This window comes from Takifugu rubripes, chromosome 17 (assembly GCF_901000725.2).
Source record: "Takifugu rubripes chromosome 17, fTakRub1.2, whole genome shotgun sequence".
NCBI lineage: Eukaryota > Metazoa > Chordata > Actinopteri > Tetraodontiformes > Tetraodontidae > Takifugu > Takifugu rubripes.
In genome coordinates this window covers 5,140,450-5,165,109 of record NC_042301.1, presented here as the reverse complement: position 1 = coordinate 5,165,109, position 24,660 = coordinate 5,140,450, and the positions used below count along the sequence as shown (strand labels likewise).

At 43.5% G+C, this 24,660-nt stretch overlaps 6 protein-coding genes and 1 long non-coding RNA gene across 19 annotated transcripts; 4 read left to right on the top strand and 3 right to left on the bottom strand.

Annotated features, from left to right (window-relative positions):
* The first annotated feature begins 4,005 nt into the window (after nt 1-4,005).
* On the top strand, nt 4,006-10,568 carry scrn2 (secernin 2). The gene is made up of 9 exons (XM_003972128.3): nt 4,006-4,180; nt 5,807-5,969; nt 6,334-6,515; nt 6,999-7,198; nt 7,335-7,550; nt 7,818-7,983; nt 8,973-9,153; nt 9,913-10,069; nt 10,221-10,568. The coding sequence occupies exons 2-8, from the start codon at nt 5,808-5,810 to the stop codon at nt 10,063-10,065; spliced, it is 1,260 nt and encodes a 419-aa protein (XP_003972177.1). The 5' UTR covers nt 4,006-4,180; nt 5,807; the 3' UTR covers nt 10,066-10,069; nt 10,221-10,568.
* A 288-nt stretch (nt 10,569-10,856) lies between these two features.
* LOC115253364 (uncharacterized) lies at nt 10,857-11,408 on the bottom strand. Its single transcript, XR_003891700.1, has 3 exons — nt 11,300-11,408; nt 11,086-11,215; nt 10,857-10,996 (listed from the first exon to the last, which is right to left on the bottom strand). It is a non-coding gene; the product is annotated as an uncharacterized lncRNA (long non-coding RNA).
* On the top strand, nt 10,965-14,100 carry LOC105417650 (uncharacterized protein DDB_G0283697-like). Its single transcript, XM_011612547.2, has 3 exons — nt 10,965-11,130; nt 11,719-12,316; nt 12,640-14,100. The coding sequence occupies exons 2-3, from the start codon at nt 11,747-11,749 to the stop codon at nt 13,717-13,719; spliced, it is 1,650 nt and encodes a 549-aa protein (XP_011610849.2). The 5' UTR covers nt 10,965-11,130; nt 11,719-11,746; the 3' UTR covers nt 13,720-14,100.
* A 232-nt stretch (nt 14,101-14,332) lies between these two features.
* Nucleotides 14,333-18,629, top strand: LOC105417649 (zinc finger protein 318-like). 13 transcript variants are annotated; one of them, XM_029851403.1, is made up of 11 exons: nt 14,335-14,544; nt 14,677-15,080; nt 15,200-15,340; nt 15,482-16,747; nt 16,895-16,999; nt 17,166-17,270; nt 17,437-17,541; nt 17,635-17,733; nt 17,827-17,931; nt 18,172-18,247; nt 18,349-18,629. In XM_029851403.1, the coding sequence occupies exons 2-11, from the start codon at nt 14,700-14,702 to the stop codon at nt 18,366-18,368; spliced, it is 2,403 nt and encodes an 800-aa protein (XP_029707263.1). In that variant the 5' UTR covers nt 14,335-14,544; nt 14,677-14,699; the 3' UTR covers nt 18,369-18,629. The 13 variants fall into 13 exon arrangements, with proteins under 13 accessions (XP_029707262.1, XP_029707267.1, XP_029707268.1 ...); XM_029851402.1 differs by having other exon boundaries at nt 14,333-14,544; nt 17,854-17,931; nt 18,172-18,629; XM_029851404.1 differs by having other exon boundaries at nt 14,334-14,544; nt 17,662-17,733; nt 17,854-17,931; nt 18,172-18,629.
* A 93-nt stretch (nt 18,630-18,722) lies between these two features.
* On the bottom strand, nt 18,723-20,137 carry LOC101076669 (group XIIB secretory phospholipase A2-like protein). The gene is made up of 4 exons (XM_003972127.3): nt 19,821-20,137; nt 19,405-19,493; nt 19,167-19,332; nt 18,723-18,961 (listed from the first exon to the last, which is right to left on the bottom strand). The coding sequence occupies exons 1-4, from the start codon at nt 20,074-20,076 to the stop codon at nt 18,843-18,845; spliced, it is 630 nt and encodes a 209-aa protein (XP_003972176.2). The 5' UTR covers nt 20,077-20,137; the 3' UTR covers nt 18,723-18,842.
* A 1,760-nt stretch (nt 20,138-21,897) lies between these two features.
* On the top strand, nt 21,898-22,826 carry anapc11 (APC11 anaphase promoting complex subunit 11 homolog (yeast)). Its single transcript, XM_003972126.3, has 3 exons — nt 21,898-22,059; nt 22,150-22,261; nt 22,558-22,826. The coding sequence occupies exons 2-3, from the start codon at nt 22,153-22,155 to the stop codon at nt 22,701-22,703; spliced, it is 255 nt and encodes an 84-aa protein (XP_003972175.1). The 5' UTR covers nt 21,898-22,059; nt 22,150-22,152; the 3' UTR covers nt 22,704-22,826.
* A 130-nt stretch (nt 22,827-22,956) lies between these two features.
* Nucleotides 22,957-24,342, bottom strand: ppp1r27b (protein phosphatase 1, regulatory subunit 27b). The gene is made up of 3 exons (XM_003972136.3): nt 23,949-24,342; nt 23,709-23,859; nt 22,957-23,515 (listed from the first exon to the last, which is right to left on the bottom strand). Exons 1-3 carry the CDS (start codon nt 24,175-24,177, stop codon nt 23,389-23,391), a joined length of 507 nt encoding a protein of 168 aa, XP_003972185.2. The 5' UTR covers nt 24,178-24,342; the 3' UTR covers nt 22,957-23,388.
* Nucleotides 24,343-24,660: the final 318 nt, after the last annotated feature.

The window sequence follows — 24,660 nt, the reverse complement described above, 5'->3', positions numbered from 1 at the left end:
AGACAACCCCCCCCCCCCCCCCCCCCCCCCAACACGACGGCCTCCAGAGAGCTCGGATGGCTAAAGCCTCACTTCCCCTCCAGAGGCAGAAAGAGATCCAAACAAAGTAAAGAGTAAGTACCTGGTAGTCATCCTCCTTATCCTTGTTAATTATTCAAAATCCTGGAGGAGAGATCGGCCCACAGCCGTCTTCTGACTCACCTTTTTTTTTTTCTGATACAGGCCCTCACTCAACAAGCTGGCTCCCCTCTCCTGCCTCCCCTTTCAACTTCAAACCCAGTCATTTCTGCAAGCTGCACTTTGATTGCACCAAACACCTGTATTTTTCAAGGAGAGACTTCCTCGTGAGCCCCCGCCTCCCATCTTTGATTGTTAAACAGCAGTGGCGCCGTCATTACTGTCTGTGCGACTGCTGCCGCCCCTCCACCCCTCCCATCTTCCACCTATATGGCTTTTAACCGGAACTTTAATTGCCCAGAGAAACTTTAGATTGCTTCACTTTATCTAATCATCCAGAAAGCATTGAACTTGCTGTCTTACCGATATAAAGAGAGCACTCACTGCACTCCAGTCACACACAGACACACACATGCAACAGTAATACCACACTTTATTAGACAGCCTCTCCTTCCATCCTGTCTCCCCCCCAGATTAATATCCTCTGGGCTTCTCAGCAGCTGTTTCCATCCCTTAACACCCCTCATCTTCCGCCGGATGGCCCTCTGCTTCACAGGGCAGGGATTACAAACTGGGCCACAACGCCTGCCTGGCTCCAAAAAAGTGAAAAAAAAAGGCCCTCAACCCTGGTCCTGGAGTGAATTCACCAGTAAAAGAATGTAACTAATACGGATCTAGTTAAAGATCCCTAAAAGAAAGCAAGAATAAAATTAGAAAATTAAAAACATGTTCTATCTTGCTCAGTTCAGACCCTCGTTTTGCTTTTTATTTTTAACCTTTGACTGATTTAAACCGGTAGTTATGGGGGAAGGGGGGTGACTTTCAATTTCACAAAAGCAGCTTTTCAACATGATGTATTTACTTCTAATTTAGGGGATTTTATACAAAACTGGAGTTTAAGGAAGAAGCAGAGGAGCACATTTCTGGTCCACACCACTGAGAATAGATCAGGCTGAGCCAAAATACAGTGATGCACCATGTGATTTAAACCCACTGGAGGAAGGAGACATGCATAATTTTATACCATTTTTCGCCACGCATCTCCATTTTTTACTTGTGTTTACTCAATTTAGTCTGGCCTGTGCGCACCGTTACACGCGTTGGATGTTTATTTACAAGTATCGCCCTGGTGCGACTGATCAGTTTCACTCGGTGCGCGTCGTGCACGCGTGTGTTGGACCGTGCCTGGGTGTGCCCACCTCTGGCACGGGTGCGTGTTTACCTCTCACGCAGTTTTTTCATTGTTATTGTGTGACAGCAGACAGGATGTGCGGCGCTTGTCAGCGCGCTTCCAGGAGATGAAAGGCTGGAGAGGGTGCGGAGGGAGCTGAGTGCTGTTCAGGTAACAGGTTGTCTTCACAAAAACCACCTCAGGTATTCACTCCTCCGGCCTTCACAGCATTCCTACGGCCGCAAGCGAACAGCACTTAACGCCGCACCGAGTCCAGGTGCCGCGTCTCCGAGCGCAAACATCAGTCACTCCTTGTTTCCGTTTGCGTGCACGTACATGTGTGTTTGTGTGTAAGGATTTATTAAACTGCTAAACGGGGTTACGTCATCCTAGGCCCAGCGTGTCAGTCAGTACGCCGACACGAGAGTCGTGTGATTTGTCTGCTGTGAGTTGGACCCAGGCGACAGGAATGTTGCGGTCCAAAGCAATGCTGCTCGGCAGGCTTTCATTTTTAAAGGGTTTGGAAAACATGTCTCTGTCCTTCTGCTTAAAAAGACAGCCAAAGGTGCTTCACTGTGTGATGACACAATCTGGTGCGTTATTAGCTGCCCTGGTTTGAGAAATATAACATTGTGTGTATTTCTAATATCTTATTTTGTCTCATTATGTGTAAAATGCAATGAGAAATGCAATTCAAAATACTACTAATAGATCTCAATGTACTTGTGGTTCCTGCCCAAGACAACAGGATGACCGGAGACCCCAAAATCCTCAAACATAATACTGTTTTCTTTCTGACCATTAAAGACCATGTTTTTTTTTTCACTCTCTAAGCATAGGGGTCAAACTCTGGCCCGTGGGCCAAATTTGGACCGCAATGTAATTATATTTGGCCCGCGAAGCCATACCAATTGACTATTAGAGCTGGCCCGCCGGTATTATCGCTTAAAGTGCATGTGCTAATACTACAAATAGCAGAATGCTCTGCTGGTGTTTTGGTGTGAAAATCCATACTCCACATCAGTTGGTGGTGGTAATGCACCAATTTGTGGCTTGCCAACCACCAAGAAAGAGGAAGTATTCATAGCGACCTGATATGTTAATGGTAATTCTGGCACTACCCCTCTGAAAAATGATTAAAGGAAAGGCAGAAAATAGGACCTTTCTGAACAGGTAGGAGGCAGAATATCTGTTTAGATATGTAGACGGACCTGTCTGTCTTGTATGTGGAGCCAATGTGTATTACAAGGAGAACAACAACAGATGACACGCAATAGTAGATAATATAGAAATATTGATAAAACGCAACACCAAGACAAGCACAAGCATGACTCAAAGGTGCCAGAAAGTAGAAGAGATGAAAAGGCATTACATTTACACTACATTAACTTACAATGGAAAAAGATTGCTGTTGAAATTTAAAAGAGAAGAAATGAATGCCAGTGATGTGTTTTTTTATTTGAATTTCAACTTTGCATGTGTGCAATAATAAATTATATATTGTATTGTGTTAAGCTTTGCTTGTTCCATGTTCAGTTGTTGAGCAAAACTAGTTTGGGTCCATATCAAAAGGTTCCCTGTTATAGCTGGATGAAGATTTTTTTTTTTTTTAATATTTATATTTTTTTTCAATAAATATTAATGTTGGCCCGTGACTTTGTCCCAGCTTTGAATTTTGGCCCACTGGGTATTTGAGTTTGACACCTCTGCTCTAAGGCAAGCCTGGTTTCTGAGACGCTTGAATAAAGAGGCAAGATGTTCTGTTAGAACTCACAAATAAAGGCAGTAAAAAGTCTGATAGCACCAACAAATGTTGACATGAATTCTTTTTAATATGGATAAAACCAGTAGGTGTAGCAACAGATTCTTCATATCAACGATAGTAAAAAACTAACAAGTCCTCTGTTTGGCCTACTTTGAGCCGAAATCTTACTAGTTACACATGAGGGGAATATTAGTTTAGAATATTAGTGTCATCATTATTCCATTTTCTTCTTTATTCGGTGTTTCAGCACATAGTGGAATCAGCAAGCAGTATCTTCCATCAAAAATCAGAATAGTGCATTTTAAATTACATTTTGAAGCCACAGGCTAAAAAGAGTAGGACACATAGGTGTTCATTTTATGTGAATTCTGTCGGTTCTCTTAGATTTCTTGTTTTTTTGTGAATTTCCCCCCTTTTCCATTTTTTAAATATTTATTTTCAGTTATAGGCCGACTGGTAATAGATAAGTGAAAGTACCTGACAAACCCATAGATTAAAACTTAGTTTACAGGCAACTGTTTTCTATCGGTAGATATGAATGTTTTTATGAATAAATGTGGCTGGACTGCCTCTTTAGCGGTGGCCGTTGCTATGGATACAAGCTCGTCCGTTGTTTACACGAGGTGAGCCGTTTGTCCAGCTCATCAGTCTTACTCACGCAGACATGAACTCATGAGTTTAAGTTGAGTCAAGCTGATAATCATCAACTGCGGTGGGGGAAAAAAATAAACATCTCATATAATTATTGTTTTATAAACTCTTGCTTGAGATCTGAATCTGCGGGGAAACGACCTGCATGCGGGGGACTCGTCGGGTCACCTTCAGGAGTGTCGGTTGCGGTTTGGGAGGTTCTGCCAAGAGGAGAAGAGGAGCAGACTGATGATGAAGATGCACAACGTGACACAGGTGTGCAGCGGCAGCGGCGCGCGGCGGCGCGCTGCGCCTGTGGCCAGACGAGTCGAGACCTTTAAGTACATGCCTCTGGAGCCCTCGGTCACGTGATCACCCCCCCTTCTCCAACCTGCCTCTGTCGCGGCACGACCGCTCGGTCCCGGCGTGAAGAAAAGGTAAAGGTCTTCCGCGGTAGCGACTAGCTCTAGTTTGCAGACTCCAACCCCTCTAATCCGCCCCCCTCCGAAATGAAACCCCGCGGAAAAGGTTGCAGCAGCCCGTAACGTCAGACTCGCCGCGGAATGACCGTCAGGCCTTATTTGCTCTTAACAAACACCGAACCGAACCGAGCTCCGCCGCAGCACACGTTAGCTGTGCACTTGGTTGTCTAACGACACGATTTCCGGCTCTAAAGCGGTCACAAATATGAGGAAAGGGCCGTAATAAGACAACGTGGCGGTCGGATTTGAGGAGATTACTGTCACTGAAGTGTCCTCCAAGTAGCCTCCCTCCTAATCCCCGTGTGTGAGAGTGTAAATGAATGCGACATGGATAAATACGGGTGGACAACTTTATATGGGAGGCCGTTCAGGGCGAAAATATGCACACTGAAAACATACACGCTATCCATAATGTAAACACGCACACTGACAATCTTCACGCATTGTGCTACTTGCTGCTACACCGATAATGTGCAGACTCGCACTATCATGATTTCACTTCTCCCGGAAGTTGTGGCAGTGTAACCGGAAGTCGTCGATATCTTGTCAAAATAAATGTATTTAGGTGGAAGACTTCATTTGACGTGTAGTATCTCCATCGGTTCGGGAATGTTGAGTTCCTGTGAGCACGTCTTAAATTGTGAATAAATCCATTTTTGATCCTAATCACCTTGATTTTATTTTGAAAGTTATAAGTGTGTGTGCACATTTTCAGTGTGTACACATTTCAATGTTTTTTTACCTAACGTCCACCCATAGCCTTTCATACACCTTCTCATTCCACATGAGGGTCACTGACGCACGGCCACGTGTATAATAATTATATTTACACTTTATTATCACCATTATTACTATTGTTGTTAGAATATTTCACAGTAGACATGACAATATATATCATTCTTTTATTTGGGGTGCGGTTATAATAAACAGCCAATAATAAGCTTAGTTCAAATACTGTTTGTGAATGGGTTGAATAAAAATGTATAAAATTAATGTGCTTGTTGTGACTTGTGTGCTAATGTTAGGTTATTTTGCTCCAATTACCATGACAGCACCAGCAGATGTGGGTGTAAAATTATGCTTTATGCAGATAAGGGACAGACCTCATATGATATTTATATCCTTTATATTCTGTGGAAATAAATTGTATTGTAAATAAGCTTTAAAAGACCATAAAAGAACAAAAGGATTTAGTCAGATAATATTAGATGGGTGCAATATCACCAAAAGATTCTTTTAAAACAAAAACACCTATTCCTTTGTCCAAAAATATTCTATTCTCTCGTATTGGTACGATAAAAAGTTTATAGGTGTTATTTTTTCAAGAGCAGGTTGGGAATTCAACACTGAAATTAGAATAATCCATGTTGTAATTGTTTTGATTATATGAATTGATAACGGGCTGCGTACATTTCTCTATTTAAATTTATGATTTATTTATTTGTTTTAGGAAAGTATGCTATGCTATTTTTTTTTCTTTTTTTAAAATGCCAGGATTAAAGTATCAAAATAGAGAAAAACCTTACTTAAATCTTAACTTTTGATGTGTGTTTTTGACACCATTTTCATCTCCTCCCTCAGAATGGAAGAGGCTCCCATGTCATGTGATTGTTTTGTGTCCTTGCCCCCTGGTTCCCGTGATAATCACGTAATTTTTGGCAAGAATTCAGACCGTCCTCGGGATGAGGTGCAGGAGGTGGTCCACTTCCCGGCAGCTTCTCATCCTCCGGGGTCCACCCTGGAGGTAAATTAACTCCTCACCTCCATCAGTGATTTGGGTTTCAAATAAACAAAATGAAATTACATCTGTTCTTCATTCATGGTTATAATGTTCAAAACAATCATGCAAGATCATTCATTGTTAAATGAATAAAATAATGTACATTTTTTCCCAACATTGAACACCAAAGCTACATTAAACATTCTGCACACGGCTTTCACCATATTAATTTTTCACCACAGTATATGTAGTGAAATACTACACGTATACATACACTTTTAAAGTGCATATATTCTGATAGCTGACACCATTTCCATCTGTTTCATCCAGTTTGTATTCGGTCAGCATTGCACACTCCTCACTCTTACTCACTGATTTCTGTTTGCAGTGCACATACATCCAAATCCCACAGCTGGAGCACACCCATGCGGTGATTCTCAGTAAGCCTGCCTGGATGTGGGGGGCTGAAATGGGAGCCAACGACCAGGGAGTCTGTATAGGCAATGAGGCTGTCTGGACCCGAGAGACTGTTAACTCTGAAGAGGCTCTGCTGGGCATGGACCTTGTCCGGTAAGTATAAGTCAAATCCTGCAAGTCGTTGATCGGTGCCCTAAAAAAACAGGTTTTGACACATTTGGACACATTTCAGTTCCATTTCCTGTAGAACTGCTGCCACAATAGGATGAAAAAGTCACCAACAGTCTCCTGTTTCGCATAGTTTGCTAAATAGTATTGCGAAAAAAAGGTATAGAGGGTGATTTGTTGAGCTCAGACACGTTAATAAATTAGATTACTGTACTGTACTTTAATCTGATAAACTGCATTTGCTGAAGCTGTTTCAAAAGCAAAGATAGATCTTGAAATGTTGCGGCACCGTGTGCAACGTAGGGACAAATAAAAGAGGAAAAACGTATCAGTTTTCAGTCAGTTAAAAGGAAAAGTGGTTTTAAAAAGTGTATAGGATAAGAAAAATATGACAAATGCTTTTCAGGCATACCTTTCATGAAATATTTTATCATTTTTGAGTCATCTGGGTGGACTTTTGTTCATCAGACTAGGGTTGGAGCGTGGTGACAGCGCCTGGGCAGCCCTGACTGTTATCACAGGCCTCCTGGAGCAGTATGGGCAGGGGGGCCAGTGCAGGGAGGATCCTGCCCCCTTTAGCTACCACAACACCTTCCTCCTGGTGGACCGCGAAGCGGCCTGGGTCTTGGAAACAAGTGGACGTCTATGGGTGGCCCAGAAGATCACAGGTGTGCAAATTTGTTATTATGGAGTTGATTCATATCACCTTTTGTGGAACAGAATAAATGGTGTTTTTAAATATCTGGTTTAGCAACTTGTGTTTTTAAGGCTTTTTTTTCATGCTATGATATTTATTCCACCAAGAGGGTGTGAAGAACATCTCCAACCAGCTGACCATTGGTTCTGAGATCTCAGCGGAGCACCCAGAACTGAGAAGTGTGGCCCAGGCTCAGGGCTGGTGGGATGGCGAAGGGGAGTTTAACTTTTCTCAGGTATTTAGCCCTGAAAATCCGCCGGCCAGGATGGAGCTGGCGAAACAGCGCTACAAGGGAGGCACAGAGCTACTTCACCATCACGATGGTGAGGGTGGTCCGCTCCTGTGTTTCTAAAAGTAATTGTGCAATGATATACTAACCCAGAGCTAATCAACTCAATCCTACAAGGCCTGTAATCCAGCCGGGTTTTCTGTGTTACCATTTAGACCACTGCTTTCCGTAAGAAAATTGGGGCCCAGCTGAAAGCAGATGTTTACCTGATTGGACAGAATACCCAGCTGGATCGGGACTTGTAGGACTGGGCTGATGTCGATCGATTAACCTACCCTTTTTGCCCTTTGTGCGGGCTCAGGGGCAGTCACAGCTGAGGTCATGATGTCTATACTGAGGGACAAAGCCAGCGGTATCTGCATGGATTCTGGGGGGTTTTGCACCACTGGCAGCATGGTGTCCATCCTCCCCAGAGACACCAGCCTGCCCTGCATCCACTTCTTCACTGCTACACCAGACCCCTCTAGGTACTTTACTCTGTTTATATTTGACAGCTTTATCTACCTTCCATGTACCCTGGAAGAGGAAGTACCAGAAAACGCATGGTCGTGTACATTTTGGAGTAGAGGGATTTTCCCCTTGTTCTTCTGAGCAACTTTGAGCCCTTTAAATTGCATCATCAGTCAAGTACTATGTGGGACATTTTTCTCTTAAATTTTCCAGTCAGATGCCACTAAACTCCTGCAACTTAATTGACAAGTAACATGTGATCCAAATAATGACCTAATTGCACAGGCTTGTTCTCACTCATACAATTTATCTAAACGTTTCTGCTTGGACTGACAAGAAAATTGGACCTCTGATAAATTGTTGAAGATCTTTCAATCTAAACAAGCATTTATGCTAGAGAGTAATGTGTAGGGGTGTGTTTCGTGGTGTAAATAGTATTGACAGTATCTTTGTCTTACATAATATCTGCATTTTGTAGCTATGATCAAACCGACTAATAGCCCGAACTGGCGCAGCAGTAATGGTGGCCACTGGCAAAGGTCTGATTTTAGGTGGGAGGTTCTGCTGCTAGATGTTCCAGTCATTATGCCATCTACTGTCAGACTGACCTGCAGGTGGTGTCCGTCCTCCTTTCTTTACGCACGTCTCCAGAAAAGCCCTTTTAGCCGCTCCCGTCCCAGGATAATCATAATTGTGACAGAAGTCTTGGTTTACAAGTCGTGTCTCCTGAAAATAGATCTCAAGACTGCAATTTAGATGGCTGATGGTTGTTTCGGGGCGGTTGTTCTAATTTGATGTAGGTGGCCTCCTTTTCTCCTCTCTCTACCATGTCCATGTCCAGAATGGTTGCATCTTCTGTAAATGTATTAAAATCTGAATCTCGTCCCGATGAGCTGGTTGGTTATGTACTGTGCACAGCACTGTCTCGTTCCAGACTTCTTCTTTACATCTGCATGCAGGGGGTGGATGAAGAGTTTCTTTTTGTCTCTCTCCTGCCTTCTGCCAGGTCTATATTCAAGCCTTTTGTCTTCTCGGACTCTTGCACCCCAGTGCTGGGGGTGGTCTCCCCACAGTTTGGCCCAGAGGACCCTGTCAGGAAGCAGCCACGATTTCAGAGCCAGGTGGACCGCAGACATGAGCTGTACAAGTGCCACCAGGTGGCCCTCAGCATCATGGAGACCCACCCGGTGAGCCTCATTCATAGCTTTAAATGAATATATACATGAGTTGTCTTAACTTTGTCACTCACTGTGGTCAAATAAAAGCAGTCTCTAAACAAAGACATGGTTAACAGTATGTTATATTATTTAAACATGAAACACTTCCAATTGGTTGTATTTATGTCACTAAACCACAATATCTGTCTGCTATTGCCATTGACAGATGTGTCTTAAATTGATGCACAATGCGTTTGTATAATTATATATTACGAACAATATTTGGTTTTTGTGTCTGTAAAATTGAAAACAATGACATATCACAACAGAACAGTAGTAACACAAAGGAATTATTGCAATAATCAACAATTTATTGATGTTTACTCTCCAAATAAGATTTTTTTTAAAACATTTGGTTTCATATAATCGCAATATCGTTTAATATTGATATCATAGCATCTAGTGACTCTTGTCCAATCATTTATACTGACTCACCCAATGTTACATATTTATTTATTGAATGTTATCAGTGGTAGTGGGACCCAGTGGTGTGTAATATTAGGTGTGCAGGTGCTGTCATTAAGTCTCTTGCCTCAGACGTCTGGATGAAATAAGATTTGGAAAAGTGGAACGGTCTCTCCTAAAAGTACACGTTACCTAAAGAGGCGTAACCACAGTTTAGAATTGACTGAGCACACTGCTTTAACTGCCTGTGTCAACATGAAACACATGTAATATTTGACCCAGATGATGGTGCCGTCCTGACGTCTCCATCTTTTTTCATGTCAGAACGAGGGTTCAGCCATCCTAGAGATACTGAGAGAACTGGAGTCGCAGTGTCTGAGCGAGATCTCTGCCATGCTGAATGGAGAGATCCCTGGACAAGACCTGGGGGAGTTGTTTTTCGACTGTGTGGATGCGGAGATTAAATTCTACCAGTGAGGAGGTGAGAGGATTCTAGAGCTTTTTGTATCATCCCACTACAGATCCCAAAGCATTCCTTTTCCAGGTTTTCTGACTCATCCTTCAAAGCTACATTGTTTTTATGTTATTCTGCATCATAACACTGAATATAACAGCTACTGTCTCTGTTACAGCGCCTCCAGGTGGACTAGCATTCCCATTTTTCCAGCAGAAGGCCCTGGATAAACAGTTTTTCACATGACGGCCTTCACTCCAGCACACATTCTCATAGGTTCTCATTATAGCAAAGACTGTAAAACGCTCATGTGAACTAAACTTCTTAATGATCAGCTAGCAAATAGTGCCTGCACCTTAGTAGTGTGTTGGAAGATGTAAATTACAGTGGCACATAATATATAGAGGTATGTCACACTGCACACTGTTAATATGCCATTTGTCTATTTAATTTTATTTAATTTGCTCATAAATTGAAGGCCATTGATCTCTTGGCAATAATTAAATAAAGAATGTGCATAGTCTGATCTGCTGTGCTCGCTGTGCATCTGCTTTTCTTTTTTTTCTAATGAATTTGTGAAATATTTCTAAAACTCTGTGTTTGCTTTCTATATCTAGGGTATTGATTGTAGATTCATGACAGTATTGCAGCCCGTAGGTGCAGATACTGCATCACCGAACAATACCGAACAGGACCACTGTGCAAAGTATTCATTAAACAGTCCAGTAGATTCAAAGAAATAACATTTTACTACACGGGTATATATTACTTACACATGTTTAACATATGATAATCAATAACAAATCAAAAACACAAATAAATGCATAAAGAGATATTTTGTTTCAACAGTCGTGGGTGGGTCGTGATGGTGCAGTTCCAACTCCGCCCGGTAGGCGGCGATGATCAAACTCAGCCGTCGCGCGTTTGCTCATTCATGGCGAATGAAAACACAAACTGTGGCACCATTAGTCAACTTGGTACCGAATGTGTCGTGAGCTGTTGTTTTTTGAGCTTTTAGCATTTTCCTGATATTTAGATCTCACCGTGGACGTTGTCTTCCAGCGAAGTGGAGCCGACTAACTGCAGAGGTAACGGAACATTCGGGTCTTGACGTGGCCGCATCTGTGCCCGGTGTTGCTAATGTGGCAGCCAAATCCTACGCTTCAGCGGTCACTGGAACCGATTAGTTAAAGTAATTTGCTAGTTGGATTTAAAAGAAACCTCCAGGGTTCCTTCTTTAATATCTAATGTTTATACCTTCACTGGTGTTATTGTTTGGATGAGCCATTAGCCAGTAGCAAGTGCAGCTACTCAGGTACGTTACATTATGGGCCCAATCAGTTGTGTCCCAAATCACAGGATAATCTATCTACATTTCTATAAATCAATCTATATAATCTATTAGTTGTGCTACCGTAATTTCTTCAAATTTATGCACACCTTGAAAGTCTAGATTATATTCGGTTCATTTGTTGAACCGCTTCAAACTCCACAATTAAATGGTTTTAACTGCTGTTGAAGCCAAATTGTCCTTTGAGGAAAAGAAATCATCGTTTGAAATCAAATTACTAAAGCAGAGACCAAATAAATGATACTTGAGTCTTTCCTCATTGACACAACAAACTTGTTACCTTGGAGTTCATTGTTGATATATGTGTTTTTTCCCCTCCTTGTAGAATTTAACATCCACAAGGTTGCAGAGAGATGTATTCCCACAGGTCCGATCACAGTCGGCAGTACGGTGTGAGAAGGCACTGGGACGGCGATGATGAGCACTGGGAAAAGCACGAAACTCAGAGGAATTCCCACCGTTCCTACGGGGGAAGTTCGGAGAGGACAAGCAGAAGTAGAGAGTACGGTGATTCGCCGAGGAGGCGGTACAGTAAAGACTTCGCGAACCACGAAAGGAGGCGAAAGAGCCCGCTGAGGAGGCGCGCGTCCTCCCCAGATTGGGGCGCTTTGGAAAAGAAAAGGCGGCGGCTGACCGAGGACGAAGAGGACTACAAATACAGACATTTGGCTGAGGGGAAAACGAGCCGGCAACTGTCGCTTGACGGTGCAAACGTTCACCCGTCAGCTGATTTGAAACAAGAAAAAGATTTCGAAAGTAGGAAAAGAACGAAAGGTTCCGGTCACAGACACCACGAGGAGTTTGTGTACAGGAAACGACACGATGATGCACAACTGACTGGATACAACAACGACAGAGACGATCGTGAAAGGACCTGGGACGGTGCACGTGAGAGGACACAGTCACTAGATGAGCCTATGAAGGTCAGTCACTATAGAAACCCTAACGTGTCATTTTAAGGATTTTGTTTCTCACCAATCTGGTCCAACCAGTTATTTCCCCATCTTAAGTTCAGTTGGATAGATAAATTATGATATATATAATAAAGATCAACAATTAGAACTCAATATTCCTAAATAATAAGCCTGGTACAAATGTATATCCATCCGACCAACATTTGTTGAAGGTTATTGCAATACAGTGATGGACTATTTCTCCATATAATGGCTTGAAGTATTTGTCTGACAACAGAAGTGACATCGTTTGTGGTTGCTTTTGTGTGTGTGTGTGTGTGTGTGTTTTTAAGAATCCGGACAGAGACGGCACACACCAAAAGGAAAGTATTCCCGACAAGAACACGTCATCCAAGGGTTTCCAGCTTTTCCTCAATGTTCTCAACAAGGGCGTGAATGTCGCCACTCTCACCAAAATCATGACTTCTGCAAATGAAGAGAATCGACCGCAGGCTCTGACTTCCCCCCCGAATACTACAGATGGACCTTTGTCACCTCCTGACAGGGGGGAGCCGGAATTTCACCAAAACGCCGACCGCAGGAGCGAGGACGTGGAGTTTTGGAGAATGGCGTCTTCAGAACCTCCACGCAAATCGTTTTCCACCCCAAAGGAGAACTTAATGTTTGATGAACTGCCTGTGCGGTCCCGTGATGGAGACCAGAGCTACCCAGGCTCTAGTGGCTGTTCTGGGTCTCTCGCACACTTGGATAAGATAACATTAACACCCGAGGAAGAGCACAAACACAAGCAGGCGCAGCATATTTTGCAGGCCATTGGCATGAATATAGAATTTGAGGAACTGGGCCAGATGTCACATCGGATCCAGGAACGCCTATATGGTAAGAGAGACGGCGACAGGGGACGCCCAGGTAGGCGTAGCAGGGAAAGAGATACAATGAGGGTGTTGTCACCAAGGCTACATAATAGATCGTCGTCAAGCAGCAGGTCTACTTACAGCCCGTCACCTCAGAAATCCAAGAACAAGGATTCGCACAGTTTTCAATCAACCAACAGTGAAGAGAAGTCCAGGGAAAACATCTCAACACGTCCATCTTACCCTCAGGATTTCACATACACTTTACCAGAGCCGCATCCTGTGCCTGCAATGCCAGCATACTCGCCAGTTAGCCGTCCCGGGCAGCCTTTTCCAGCCTTTCTTCCTAACTTGTCCCAACCCACACCCCATTTGTTTTTCCCCCATATGCCTCCTTACCCCCAACCTCCACCAATGAACGTCTTTCCAGCGGCGTTGGCTCAAATGAGGCCTCTGTTTCCACCACCTCCAGTTCACCCTTTAAATCCTCCTCAGAAATCCAAACCCTTGTCAAGACCTCGCTGTTTGCAGGTCATTGAAACCAAGCAGCCTGGTTAATGTGGAAAGAGTGGGATATACTGTGAATGCCGTCTCTTGATGAACACGGAGATTCTTTGGATTATAAATCCAACTAGAAAAAGCAATTCACTACAGCATGGAGCAACAGACACTAGTAAACCCATACAGTGTATTAAGAGTTATTAAGAACTCTTATATGTGTGGTGGATATTGGAGGACTGTATTTATGCACATTCTATTCAAAAACAAATTTGACACAAGTTAATTTAAAGAAAAAAAGGCTATTTTTCTGTATTTAGAATGGTTTTAAGGCTCATTTTCTTTTTTTGTTTCATTGCTGACTAATTTCATTCCTTGTATAATCATGTATAAACATCTAAGCATTTGAATTTGATAACATTAAACTGTTTGAGCTGCTAATTGGTGGTGTTTTCTTTGACTAACCTTGTTTTTAGTCCTCAGGAAACATTTTAAGTAGATTGTGTGCCTATGTGACAAGACACCAAAGTAGTCACGAATAAGCTTAGAGTTATTCTAATAAAATTTAGAGACTTATTAGGAAGTTGTGACACATTCAGGCCGACTTTGTCGCCAGACAAATGCTTGCACAAGAGGAATTATTTTATTATTGTGTATTTAAATATCAAGGTGTAGTATCGGTCATCCCTCCAGCTGGGGGCGCTGATCTATTTTATGACAGCAGAAAGCAAATCGTCGAAGTCCTCAGAATAATCGAATGTTATTTTTCTGCAAGTGTTTTTAGAACCTGATCCGATTAAACTCTCAAGTGTCACAGCCCCAGAAGTGAAAACTGCAAAATATCATAAAGACCCGGGAAGCGTCCATTCGGGCACATGTAGCATAGTAAGTAAATAGTTAGCTTCCAAGCTAATGTTGTGCTGTGACATGGACATTGTTTTATTATATTTCCCTCTGTTATACTGTAAAGCTTTAGCCATTGCAGAGTTATATCTCCACGATGTTTCTATTTTACAGAAGGAAAGCAAAAAGGCAGGAAAATGATGAACTCTCTTGATTGGGAAGACTCTGTTCGAAAATGGCAAACCACTATGAACACCTACCAGAAGAATGATAGAGGCAGGATGGAGAATCCTTCTGGGACACATGGGACACATCAGACGTCCTGCCACTACAGAGCAGACACTGTCCATGTTCCAGACACAGATCCAGAAGATCAAGAGTTGACCAGGAAGCTGAAAGAGCTAAGAGGAATAGAGGAGAGGAAAATGTGCAGGGAAGCTTCTCCAGCCTGTAAAACAGTGTTGGAGCCATCACTTGGAGCCCCCGATGAGCAGCCGTGCAGACGCACCGGGACGTCTCTGAAAGAGAGGGTGAACGCAATTTTACAGCAACGGCAATCAAACGGCTTTCTGTCACAGGTGAGCTTTTGATTCAGCCACTATTATTCATTAATGAGCCCATTTCCTTTGTCTAGATGGTCCAGTTTGCAGGGCGAGTGTGGTTTCCAGAATGTTAACTTTGGTTTCTTACTGTTCAGAGCCATTTTCGCAGCAGGATAAAGTCATCCGACCCGAGTAAAGGTGATAAGCAACTGGAAGATCATCCACTAAAGAGCAGAGTGAAGATGCTCATGACGCACAGGAGGCGTCACCCGTGTGTTTCACCATCTATTACACAGGTTTGTGGAATATTTTAATGTTTTTATCTTCAATCTAATTCACGCTTAAAGTATTATTTCATTAGAAGGGAACTTTTGCTTATATTGTGCTCTCTACTTTTTTTTTTTGTGCTTCTCTATTTTTCCTCTCATGCCTCACAGCCGCCGCCGCCTCCTCCTCCTCAACGCGCCGCTTCTTCACTGGCCGAGAACAGCGTTGATCAGGGTTTTCAGTGTTTCCTCAATGTTCTCAACAAAGGAGTAGATGTGGATTTGCTGAGGAAAATTGTCAACGCTGACTCCGAAGACCTTTGTTTGGATGATAAGCGCCATAATATCCAGCAAAATGAGGTGACAGATATGTCCTTTAGAGAGAGACCATATTCTAATGATGGGAACTCACTGGGAGAACCCAGTGGACAGGAAGAAAGCAGCACTGATCCACGCAGCCAAGAAAGATCTCAGAGTAGCCCAATCCCTGATGAGGATGAAAAGAAAGAGGAGGCACTTTCCCCTTTTAGCTTTAGGACATCACCAATGAGGAACAACAAGGAAGATGAAGAAAAAATAAAGCACGATCAGCAACACGAGCAGCTTCAGAACATCTTAAAAAGTCTGGGCTTGCAACTGGAAAAGGAGGAGATGAGCCAACTAGCAAACCGGACCCAGGAGAGGCTGTACGGCAAGAAAACGGACAACGCGATAGCCCAGGGCAGACGGCAACCGGACAGACACCCGAAGGGGTCCCCGAGGTCAAACCGGGGCTCTTCTTCGTCATCGTGTTCCTGCTCCTCCTCTAGGAGCAGAAGTTCCAGCTCCTCTTACAGCGGAAGCTCCCGCAGCAACGTCTCCAAACGCAGGAGCAACGGGTCGCCGGCGAGAAGCGGCGAGAACCTGACGGGCCTCGAAAACAACCCGGGCACAGAAAAAAGACTGAAGACCAGCAATGAAGATCAACAGCAGTCATGTGCAGAAGCCCAGGCGTGGCCTCCTCCCAATCCCAGTTATTCTCTCAGCCCATTGCCAGATTACACTATGTCTCAGTACTCCCAGTACAGCGCGTACAGCACCAGTTCTTATCATAATACGAGTTCTTACTGGACATATTCACAGGTTGCCACGCATCCCTCCTTTTATCCCAGCAGCCTCCCTTACGCACAGAATCAGTGTCATAATTTTCCTGTAAATTTTGTGGAACATCCAAGAAGTTTTCCTGACCAATGGCAAATGGCACCTCCGCTACACCAGCAGTGTCTGCCCACCCCCCAAATGAAAATGAGTAAATGGCGAAAAAGGTCAAAAAAGAAAAAGAAGAAGCTTGCCTGGTGGTGGAAACGAACAGAGGTAAAGGTGGTGGATAATGCTGAAAAGAAAGAGCCGGCCGTGGAGCAGCAGCCAGCCCCCAAGGAGGAGGGACGGGTCGATCAGGTGGGAAAGGTTTCCTCTTTTTTCACTGATCAAAAGCCATTCTTAGATAGATCCTGTTGGCATCTCCACGCAGACCAGGAGTTTTGGTTTAAACTGTGGAGAAACACGTCCAGGCCCTCTTTTATACTCTTATTCCCCTTTCACCAGTGTCACAACGGCGCGTCGGTGGGTCAGAACCCCAACGCCAAGAACTCAGAGAAGAGCAAAAATCAGCTACCTAAGGAGGAAATAAAGGCTAACCTGGGGAAAACGGTTTGTGAACATTTCCATTTTACCACCTGGACATTCACTGGAACAGTAATTCCTTTATGCATAAATCACTCAGCGGTACACAGCGATCATCATTTCTGATCGGGGTTTTATTATATCGTTAAGGTGGCAAATAATACTTACAAAAAGTTGATTCCCCTTTCACCAGTGTCACAACGGCGCGTCGGTGGGTCAGAACCCCAACGCCAAGAACTCAGAGAAGAGCAAAAATCAGCTACCTAAGGAGGAAATAAAGGCTAACCTGGGGAAAACGGTTTGTGATCATTTCCATTTTATCACCTGGACATTCACTGGAACAGTAATTCCTTTATGCATAAATCACTCAGCGGTACACAGCGATCATCATTTCTGATCGGGGTTTTATTATATCGTTAAGGTGGCAAATAATACTTACAAAAAGTTGATTCCCCTTTCACCAGTGTCACAACAGCGCGTCGGTGGGTCAGAACCCCAACGCCAAGAACTCAGAGAAGAGCAAAAATCAGCTAACTGAGGAGGAAATAAAGGCTAACCTGATGAAAACGGTTTGTGATCATTTCCTTTTTCTCACCTGGACATTCACTGGAACAGTATTTCCGTTATGCCTAAATCACTCAGCGTTATTCCCCTTTCACCAGTGTCACAACGGCGCCTCTGTGGGTCAGAACCCCAAAGCCAAGAACTCAGAGAAGAGAAAACTAACTGAGGAGGAAATAAAGGCTAACCTGATGAAAACGGTTTGTGATCATTTCCTTTTTCTCACCTGGACATTCACTGGAACAGTATTTCCGTTATGCCTAAATCACTCAGCGTTATTCCCCTTTCACCAGTGTCACAACAGCGCCTCTGTGGTTCAGAACCCCAAAGCCAAGAACTCAGAGAAGAGCAAACATCAGCTAACTGAGGAGGAAATAAAGGCTAACCTGAGGAAAACGGTTTGTGAACTTTTCCATTTTACCACCTGGACATTCACTGGAACAGTAATTCCTTTATGCATGAATCACTCAGCGGTACACAGCGATCATCATTTCTGATCGGGGTTTTATTATATCGTTAAGGCGGCAAATAATACTTAATAAAAAGTTGATGCGTTCAAACGTACATTTGCAGGTTTGGGGTCTCCTCGGGCATTTTGAAAGCTCACTTTTTTCCGTGTTTGTTTTTATTTGTTCCAGCTTGAAGCATTTAACAGGAAGGCGAAACAAGCGTTGATCCAACCCGTCAGCTTCCTGACCTCTCAGGCTGATGAAGGTTCCAACAGTGAAACACACCCAGTCCTTTTATTAAAGGGTCTACGGTGGATGGAAGTTTAAACAATTTAACCGCTGCCTTTTCCCTTTTGTCTCCCGCAGATCTGGTCATGAAGCTGTGATGGAGCCTGTGAATCCCATCTTTAAACCTCGTGTTCACCTGTAGTTTATGTGTTGTTTGTTGAAATGGACTGTGCTTTGCAGCTGTGTAAAGGAGCGTATATATTTACATAAATATGATGACTTTCGGAGTCTTTTTACCTTTATAAAGTCTCATCTTTTGAGCAGAAACTCGATGCCTGATTAAGGGACTTCGATGCTAACATTAGCACACTATTCCAGCAAAATCCTGGATTTTCACATTAAAATGACAACTAACGTTAGAAGCAAAAGTCCTGTTTCTTCTTTATTTTCAAATCAATCAATCAGACAAACGTGTGGGACGGAAACAAAAAAAATGGAGAAGAACAAAACCAGAACTTCCAAATAAATTATCCTTTTAATGTTAACAGTAGTTTTCACCGTAACGTTGAACACCATCGTTTCCTGTGTTGAATGTTGCCGTTATAAATAGGAAAGAGATTGAAAACAGTTCTTTAAAGTTCATCTTTTTCCTCCCCTTGGCAGAAACATGCTGCTCTCTGGCTGTTCATGTAGGGTCTGCAGCCCAGGGTCCACACTGTGTTGAACAACGTGTCTGCCACTGTTTCACACGCTGGGAACAAAACACAAAGACAGACACAACAGAACAGCGTTTACATCCCAATTTAGATGTTTTTTTAATCCAACAAAAAAAATCATGAATCATTCCAAAATCCTCCTTAAGGTGTCATTCTCTGCCAATTGAACCATTTAGTAGCGGGAAGGAAATCGTTTCCTTTCTCATGGTGAAACAATGAAAAGGTTCAAAGTTCACTGACCTTCGACTTTCGAAACAAAGCCGAGACTTTTCTTGAGGTCGGAACAGATGCTGTGGAGGCACCAGCGGAACTTGGAATCGCAGCGGTACTTGTTGGAGCCGCAGGTGTCGTAACACATGTCCAGTTGGTTGCAGCACTTTGTCATGGCAGGGATTCCCATGTCCATCTGGCAGATAGCAAAAACACCCTCAGAACAGGTAAAATAACTCTCCTGGGAGCTTTCTTCAATCTAACGTACCCCCTCTGGAACAGGCAGACCGAACAAGTACGAGCTACATCCGTTAGGCTCTGGCATCTGGTAGCCAGGCCGAGGAAGAGGAGCGCTCCCTGCGGAAAGCATAACATCAGATATGGGTCATATTGCGCAATTTCCCAACAAAGCAGGGTCCTGGATGCCGACCGATGTGTTTGAGACACAAAGGTCACTTCTGATTCATGTATGAACCAGGTCTGGTGCTGGGAGCCTGAAAATGGACTGCGACCTCCACGGGAGGAGGTCACAGAAGCCCTGACGTTCTGCAGCAGAACGCTCCAGTAAAGATAAAAACCAAATCCACGTCCTGTTGGGCCAAGTAATGCAGGAAAATCTTACATTTGTCACCAAACTGGACATCATAAAGGCAGAAATAGAACGTTTCTCATCTAGAGACCCACCGTAGCGACAGCGGTGCTGACACACTCCATCACGGCCGCCCATCAGCTCCAGGACTGAGTCAAAGTAGCCACCGACTGACTCCAACCCCCCCCTGATTGAGTTGAGTCCCCATTCGTCCGCCTCGTCTTCGGCCGGGGGACCATCGGGAGCTTGGCCTGGAACAGCTGTGGGCTCCTCGGACGCTTGTCCGGCGGCTCTGTGGTTGAAGAGGAGCGAGAGCAGCAGCAGAGGAGCAACGAGGGCCCAGCGGGTCATCCTGCGGCTCGCTGAGGACCGTTCCAAGACTGAGAGGAGTCAGCAAACAGGCAGCAAACAGAGCGACGGCGCGGCCGAACTTTGAACCCGATACAGTGACGACCTCATATGTGGAGGACCAAAGTCCATCTGCTGATCCATCCTCTCCTCTGAGCGCTAATCAGTGCTGATGAGTGTTGACCCTATAATAAATCTGTAAATTAATTCTATTCTCATTAGATCAAGAGTTACAACCCCTGTAAACACAAATAATCAAAAAAGGGATGAACGCTTTTGACATTTAGGATAAATATCTGCATTTTTGTTCCAGAAAAGACTGGATCTCACTTTAACTGGGCCTTTTAGAGCATTTTGACTAATTAAATACGTCTCTTACTTCTTAAACAGAGTCACAAACACAGAAAGAGCATTAAGGAAGTAGCTGCACATAAAACTGTCCCAACCGCCACAGCAATAACGGAGACGCTGATTGTTTAAATCTTCTTGTAGAAAATCAGCTGTGGGGTCATGTTGAGGCCTGCCGTTCACACTTGACACGTGAGAGTGAATCAGTTTTGTTTCTACGAGGTAAAAACTCATCTCTGTTAACGATGTCATGAGCTCAGCAGCCTGGGCAATAATCCCCACTGATAGCTTGAACTAGCCTGATAACACACTCCGTTGAGCCGTTTCACCCTTGAAGGATGTGCGTCAGAGGCTCCTGTAAGGACAAATTAAATCTGTTAGAGTTCAAGCAATTGTCACTAAGTCCTGTGCAGAAATGGCAAATAACATAGATAAAAAGAGCAAAATGGTTCCTAAAATAAATAAAAAAACAGGATGATTTGACTGGTACCAATCTCTTTTAGTTTGATTTTTAATACATTTTTTAATATTTTAAAGTTTTATATATTGTGCTAATGCATGTTACTACTGTTTTTGTCATAAAATCTCACCTGATTTTATTAAAAATCCAAATAAATTGGGGATACATGTAAGCTAATGATAGTTAATATGTAATAATATGTAATAGCAACGGTGATATTCGCTGTGCCAAACACACATTTACAGCTGAATTGATGTGTGCTATAAGAACACAAATCTGAATTAACTTACCGGTATACTTCAAAAATACTTCATAATCATCTATAGTTCTATTAAAGTATGATGTACATGTACTTAAACTGACTTATTTATCACCTGTTCTAATATGCTCTACACGTGCCCAATAAATAAAAATACCACTTATCCATAAAAATCATAATTTATTGTATAAGTTTAATGTAATTCAATGTCCTATTTCCAAGGACTCCAGAGGCCTTTTAAATTAACATTGGCATGGCAACTGCTTTGAGATTTTACTTATTACGGTACCACATGTATAAAATCATCTCTTTTCACTGTCGGACTCTCTCCTCATTAAAATTCTATTTCATCACAATAACATGACCTCATCCAAATGGACGGAACATTGGTGAAAGCCCTGTTTGCGTCACTCGGCCTAATGTTCCATCCTGTGCTTCCATTCTGAATTAATACTCCCCATTAATGAGCTTCCTGCTGCATTCAGTCATAAGAAAAATGGCATGAATGCCCATGTTATTTTCTTACGATACCCTTTTGTCAATACAGATCCTGTTCAGTGCTTTTCAGTCTTAAATATGTTATCAACCACAATTATGTTACTCTTTTATGTGTACTAAAACATTAAAATAAGGTTATTCGGTGTAATTTCTATGTATAATGTATATAAAGAATGACATTCTTGTGACAGCAACTTGAGATAATGGCAGGATTCATTTATTCACCCTGACCTCTAGGGGGCAGACGTTTGCAGCTCAATGACCCGCGCGCCTACTAAAGTTGGAAGAAAGAAGAAGAAAAAGTAGGAAGTGTTCCTCGCATATCTGCAACCAAACAATGTATAAAAAAGCCGTAATTCTCAAATACATACTGTAATTTAACTGCTGCCGGCTACTCAAAGATTGCCTTTGACTATATTCAGTAAGATATCTCATGTTTATCGAAAATATCAAACAATTGCCAGAGTGGAAGCTGCAGTGGCTCCTAACCAGTTATTCTTATTCCTTCCAGGGGATGAAGGTTAAGATCCGACATTGGAACGGAGTGGCCTCTTGGACCTGGGTGGCCAATGATGAAAACTGTGGAATCTGCAGGATGCCCTTCAATGGCTGTTGTCCAGACTGTGAGTAATCTAGTTAGCCTTGTAACCGGCGCTCCTATACGTCAGCAGGGGTAGATATATGCATAGTACATCTGTAAACACATAACCAGATATCAGCTGTGGAAAGCATGATTTTTACAGGCACTAATAGTTATTTTTCCTCTTACTAAAGTGGACATTTTGCTTTCAGGTTTATTGTGAGTGCAAAAGTCAAATTGCCATGATTTAAATCAAACGTGGCTCATTATTCTTTAGTTAGTTTCCCTTTAGTGCTAGAATTCTGTGGGCGAATTGTAATCTGGTGCTTTCTTTTGCAGGTAAAGTGCCTGGAGACGACTGCCCGCTGGTCTGGGGTCAGTGCTCCCACTGCTTTCACATGCACTGCATCTTGAAATGGCTGAACTCGCAGCAAGTGCAGCAGCAATGCCCCATGTGCAGACAGGAATGGAAGTTTAAGGAGTGAGAGAGTGGAGCATAGTTGTTTAACATCCCTGGTAAATTATTCCGTTTTTGTATATCTTTTTGTTGGGCGACTTTGAAATCGCACTGTTGATGGCTTCAATACATGTTTGAATTTAAAACAAAGCCTTGCTTTGTCTTTTGTTTGCCTTTTTGCCAGCGTGCCTGTGAATTCCTCCTTTCTGAGGAAGTGATGCCACTTTGTGTAACTTTTTATTTGCCTGGAATATTAGAGGATTAAGAAAGGACTCATGACATTGGTTTCCATAAACTTTATTTAAAAAATATATAGATATATAGGTCCAACAAAGTAGAGTTTCCTGTTTGAAAGATTGAAAAGATCCTTCAGATGAATAAAAAGGCAACCGTCTCTATGCTGTAGTGATCCCACAGAGCAGTAACACTAGTGTTCTACAACAGCCTTAAGCCTGACTAACACATTCAAGACTTGAATGTCACTAAATACGCAAAGATCTGCAGTTCCGAGAGGAAACCACTGTCCTCTCCAAGCCAGCCCACTTGAAGGAGGCTGAAAGGGGCTCTCTGTCAGCCCTGCTTCGATCACACTTCCACGGTGCTGAAGCCGCTCCTAAAACCAGGAGACTGGTCCACCGGGCCCTTTCCCTTTCCCTGCATGAGCTGTCAGGAGGCTACGGGGTAGCATTCTGGACTTCCCGAGACGGAGGCTCTCAGTCGTTGACTGCCAGCAGCCCGAAAAGCACCAGCAGCTCCTTGTTGTCCGGATCAATGAGGTCAGCAGGCTTCTCGCCACAGTCGTTCTTTAATTCAGGGTCTGCGCCCAGTGACAGGAGGTAGCTGGAAAAACGAGATAAAATGTTAAGTATGATAAACATTCCTCAGCCTCCAGAAGTGCTTTATTTGATAAAGTATGTCTATATTATAAGGCAATCTATATGCTGCGTAGAATTTACCTTACTACAGCATAAATGACATTATCTTCTGGTGTTATTTTACACCTAAATAACAGCATTTCTAATGAGGGACTCACCGTGCAATATGTGGGAAGCCATCGCTGCAGGCCATGTGCAGCGGGGTCCATCCCTCCTCGTCCCTCTGGTGAATATCTGCTCCATGGTGGACCAGCAGCTTGACGCACTCCAGGTTCCCGGACAGGACGGCCTCATGTATAGCGGCCATACCTACATACAGGCGCAGAAAAGGTTATTTCACAACAGCAACGCTTGTGGGTTGATGAGCAAGGCAGCCTGGCGGCGACCGCTTCCCTCACCGGAGAGGTAGATGGTGTCCAGGCTGACTCTTCTGGCTCGGATGAAAGGTTCGATCCTCTCCAGCTCCCCGTGTTTCACATAGTCCTGGAAGACGACGTCATTGGGGAAGTGCACGCTGCGGGCTGACTTGGGAGAGGTGGAGCGCTTGCAGCTGGATGGGGCGTCGCAGTCCCGGGAGTAACTCTGGATCCGCATCGCCTGGGAGACGGGGCACTGATAATACTTCATCCTGTCGAGTTTGATTGTCGTTCTTGAAATGAAAGGTTTAATCCACGCAATGATTTCTCTGTGGCTTCAGGACTCGAAGCAGCTTCTTTGTCCACCAGGAAGATCGGGCTGGCGTGTGGTCTCTTCTGTGGAGGTTCTTCTAAAGGTCGGGCCTCCCCCGATCCTCTTTATACTCTCTGGGGGGCTATTTTTGGTCACCACACCACAGTGTGGAAGATGAGTAACCCTCTAGTCACATCCCTTGTTTGTCACAAGTCTCAAATGGAGTTCACTGCCCCAGACATGACAGCCAGTAAACTCTGCCTGGACATGCTGGGATGCTTGACACTTAAAGCGAGAGGTGACACCAAGACGCGTGAGGAGGGGGAGGATTCTAGAAAACACCGAACAGGATACAGGCGGTTTACTGCTGTAGTTACCGCGCTGACATAAAGAGCCAAGAAAGGCTTCTACCTCCATCGTCAGTCCATCTGGATTACTAAT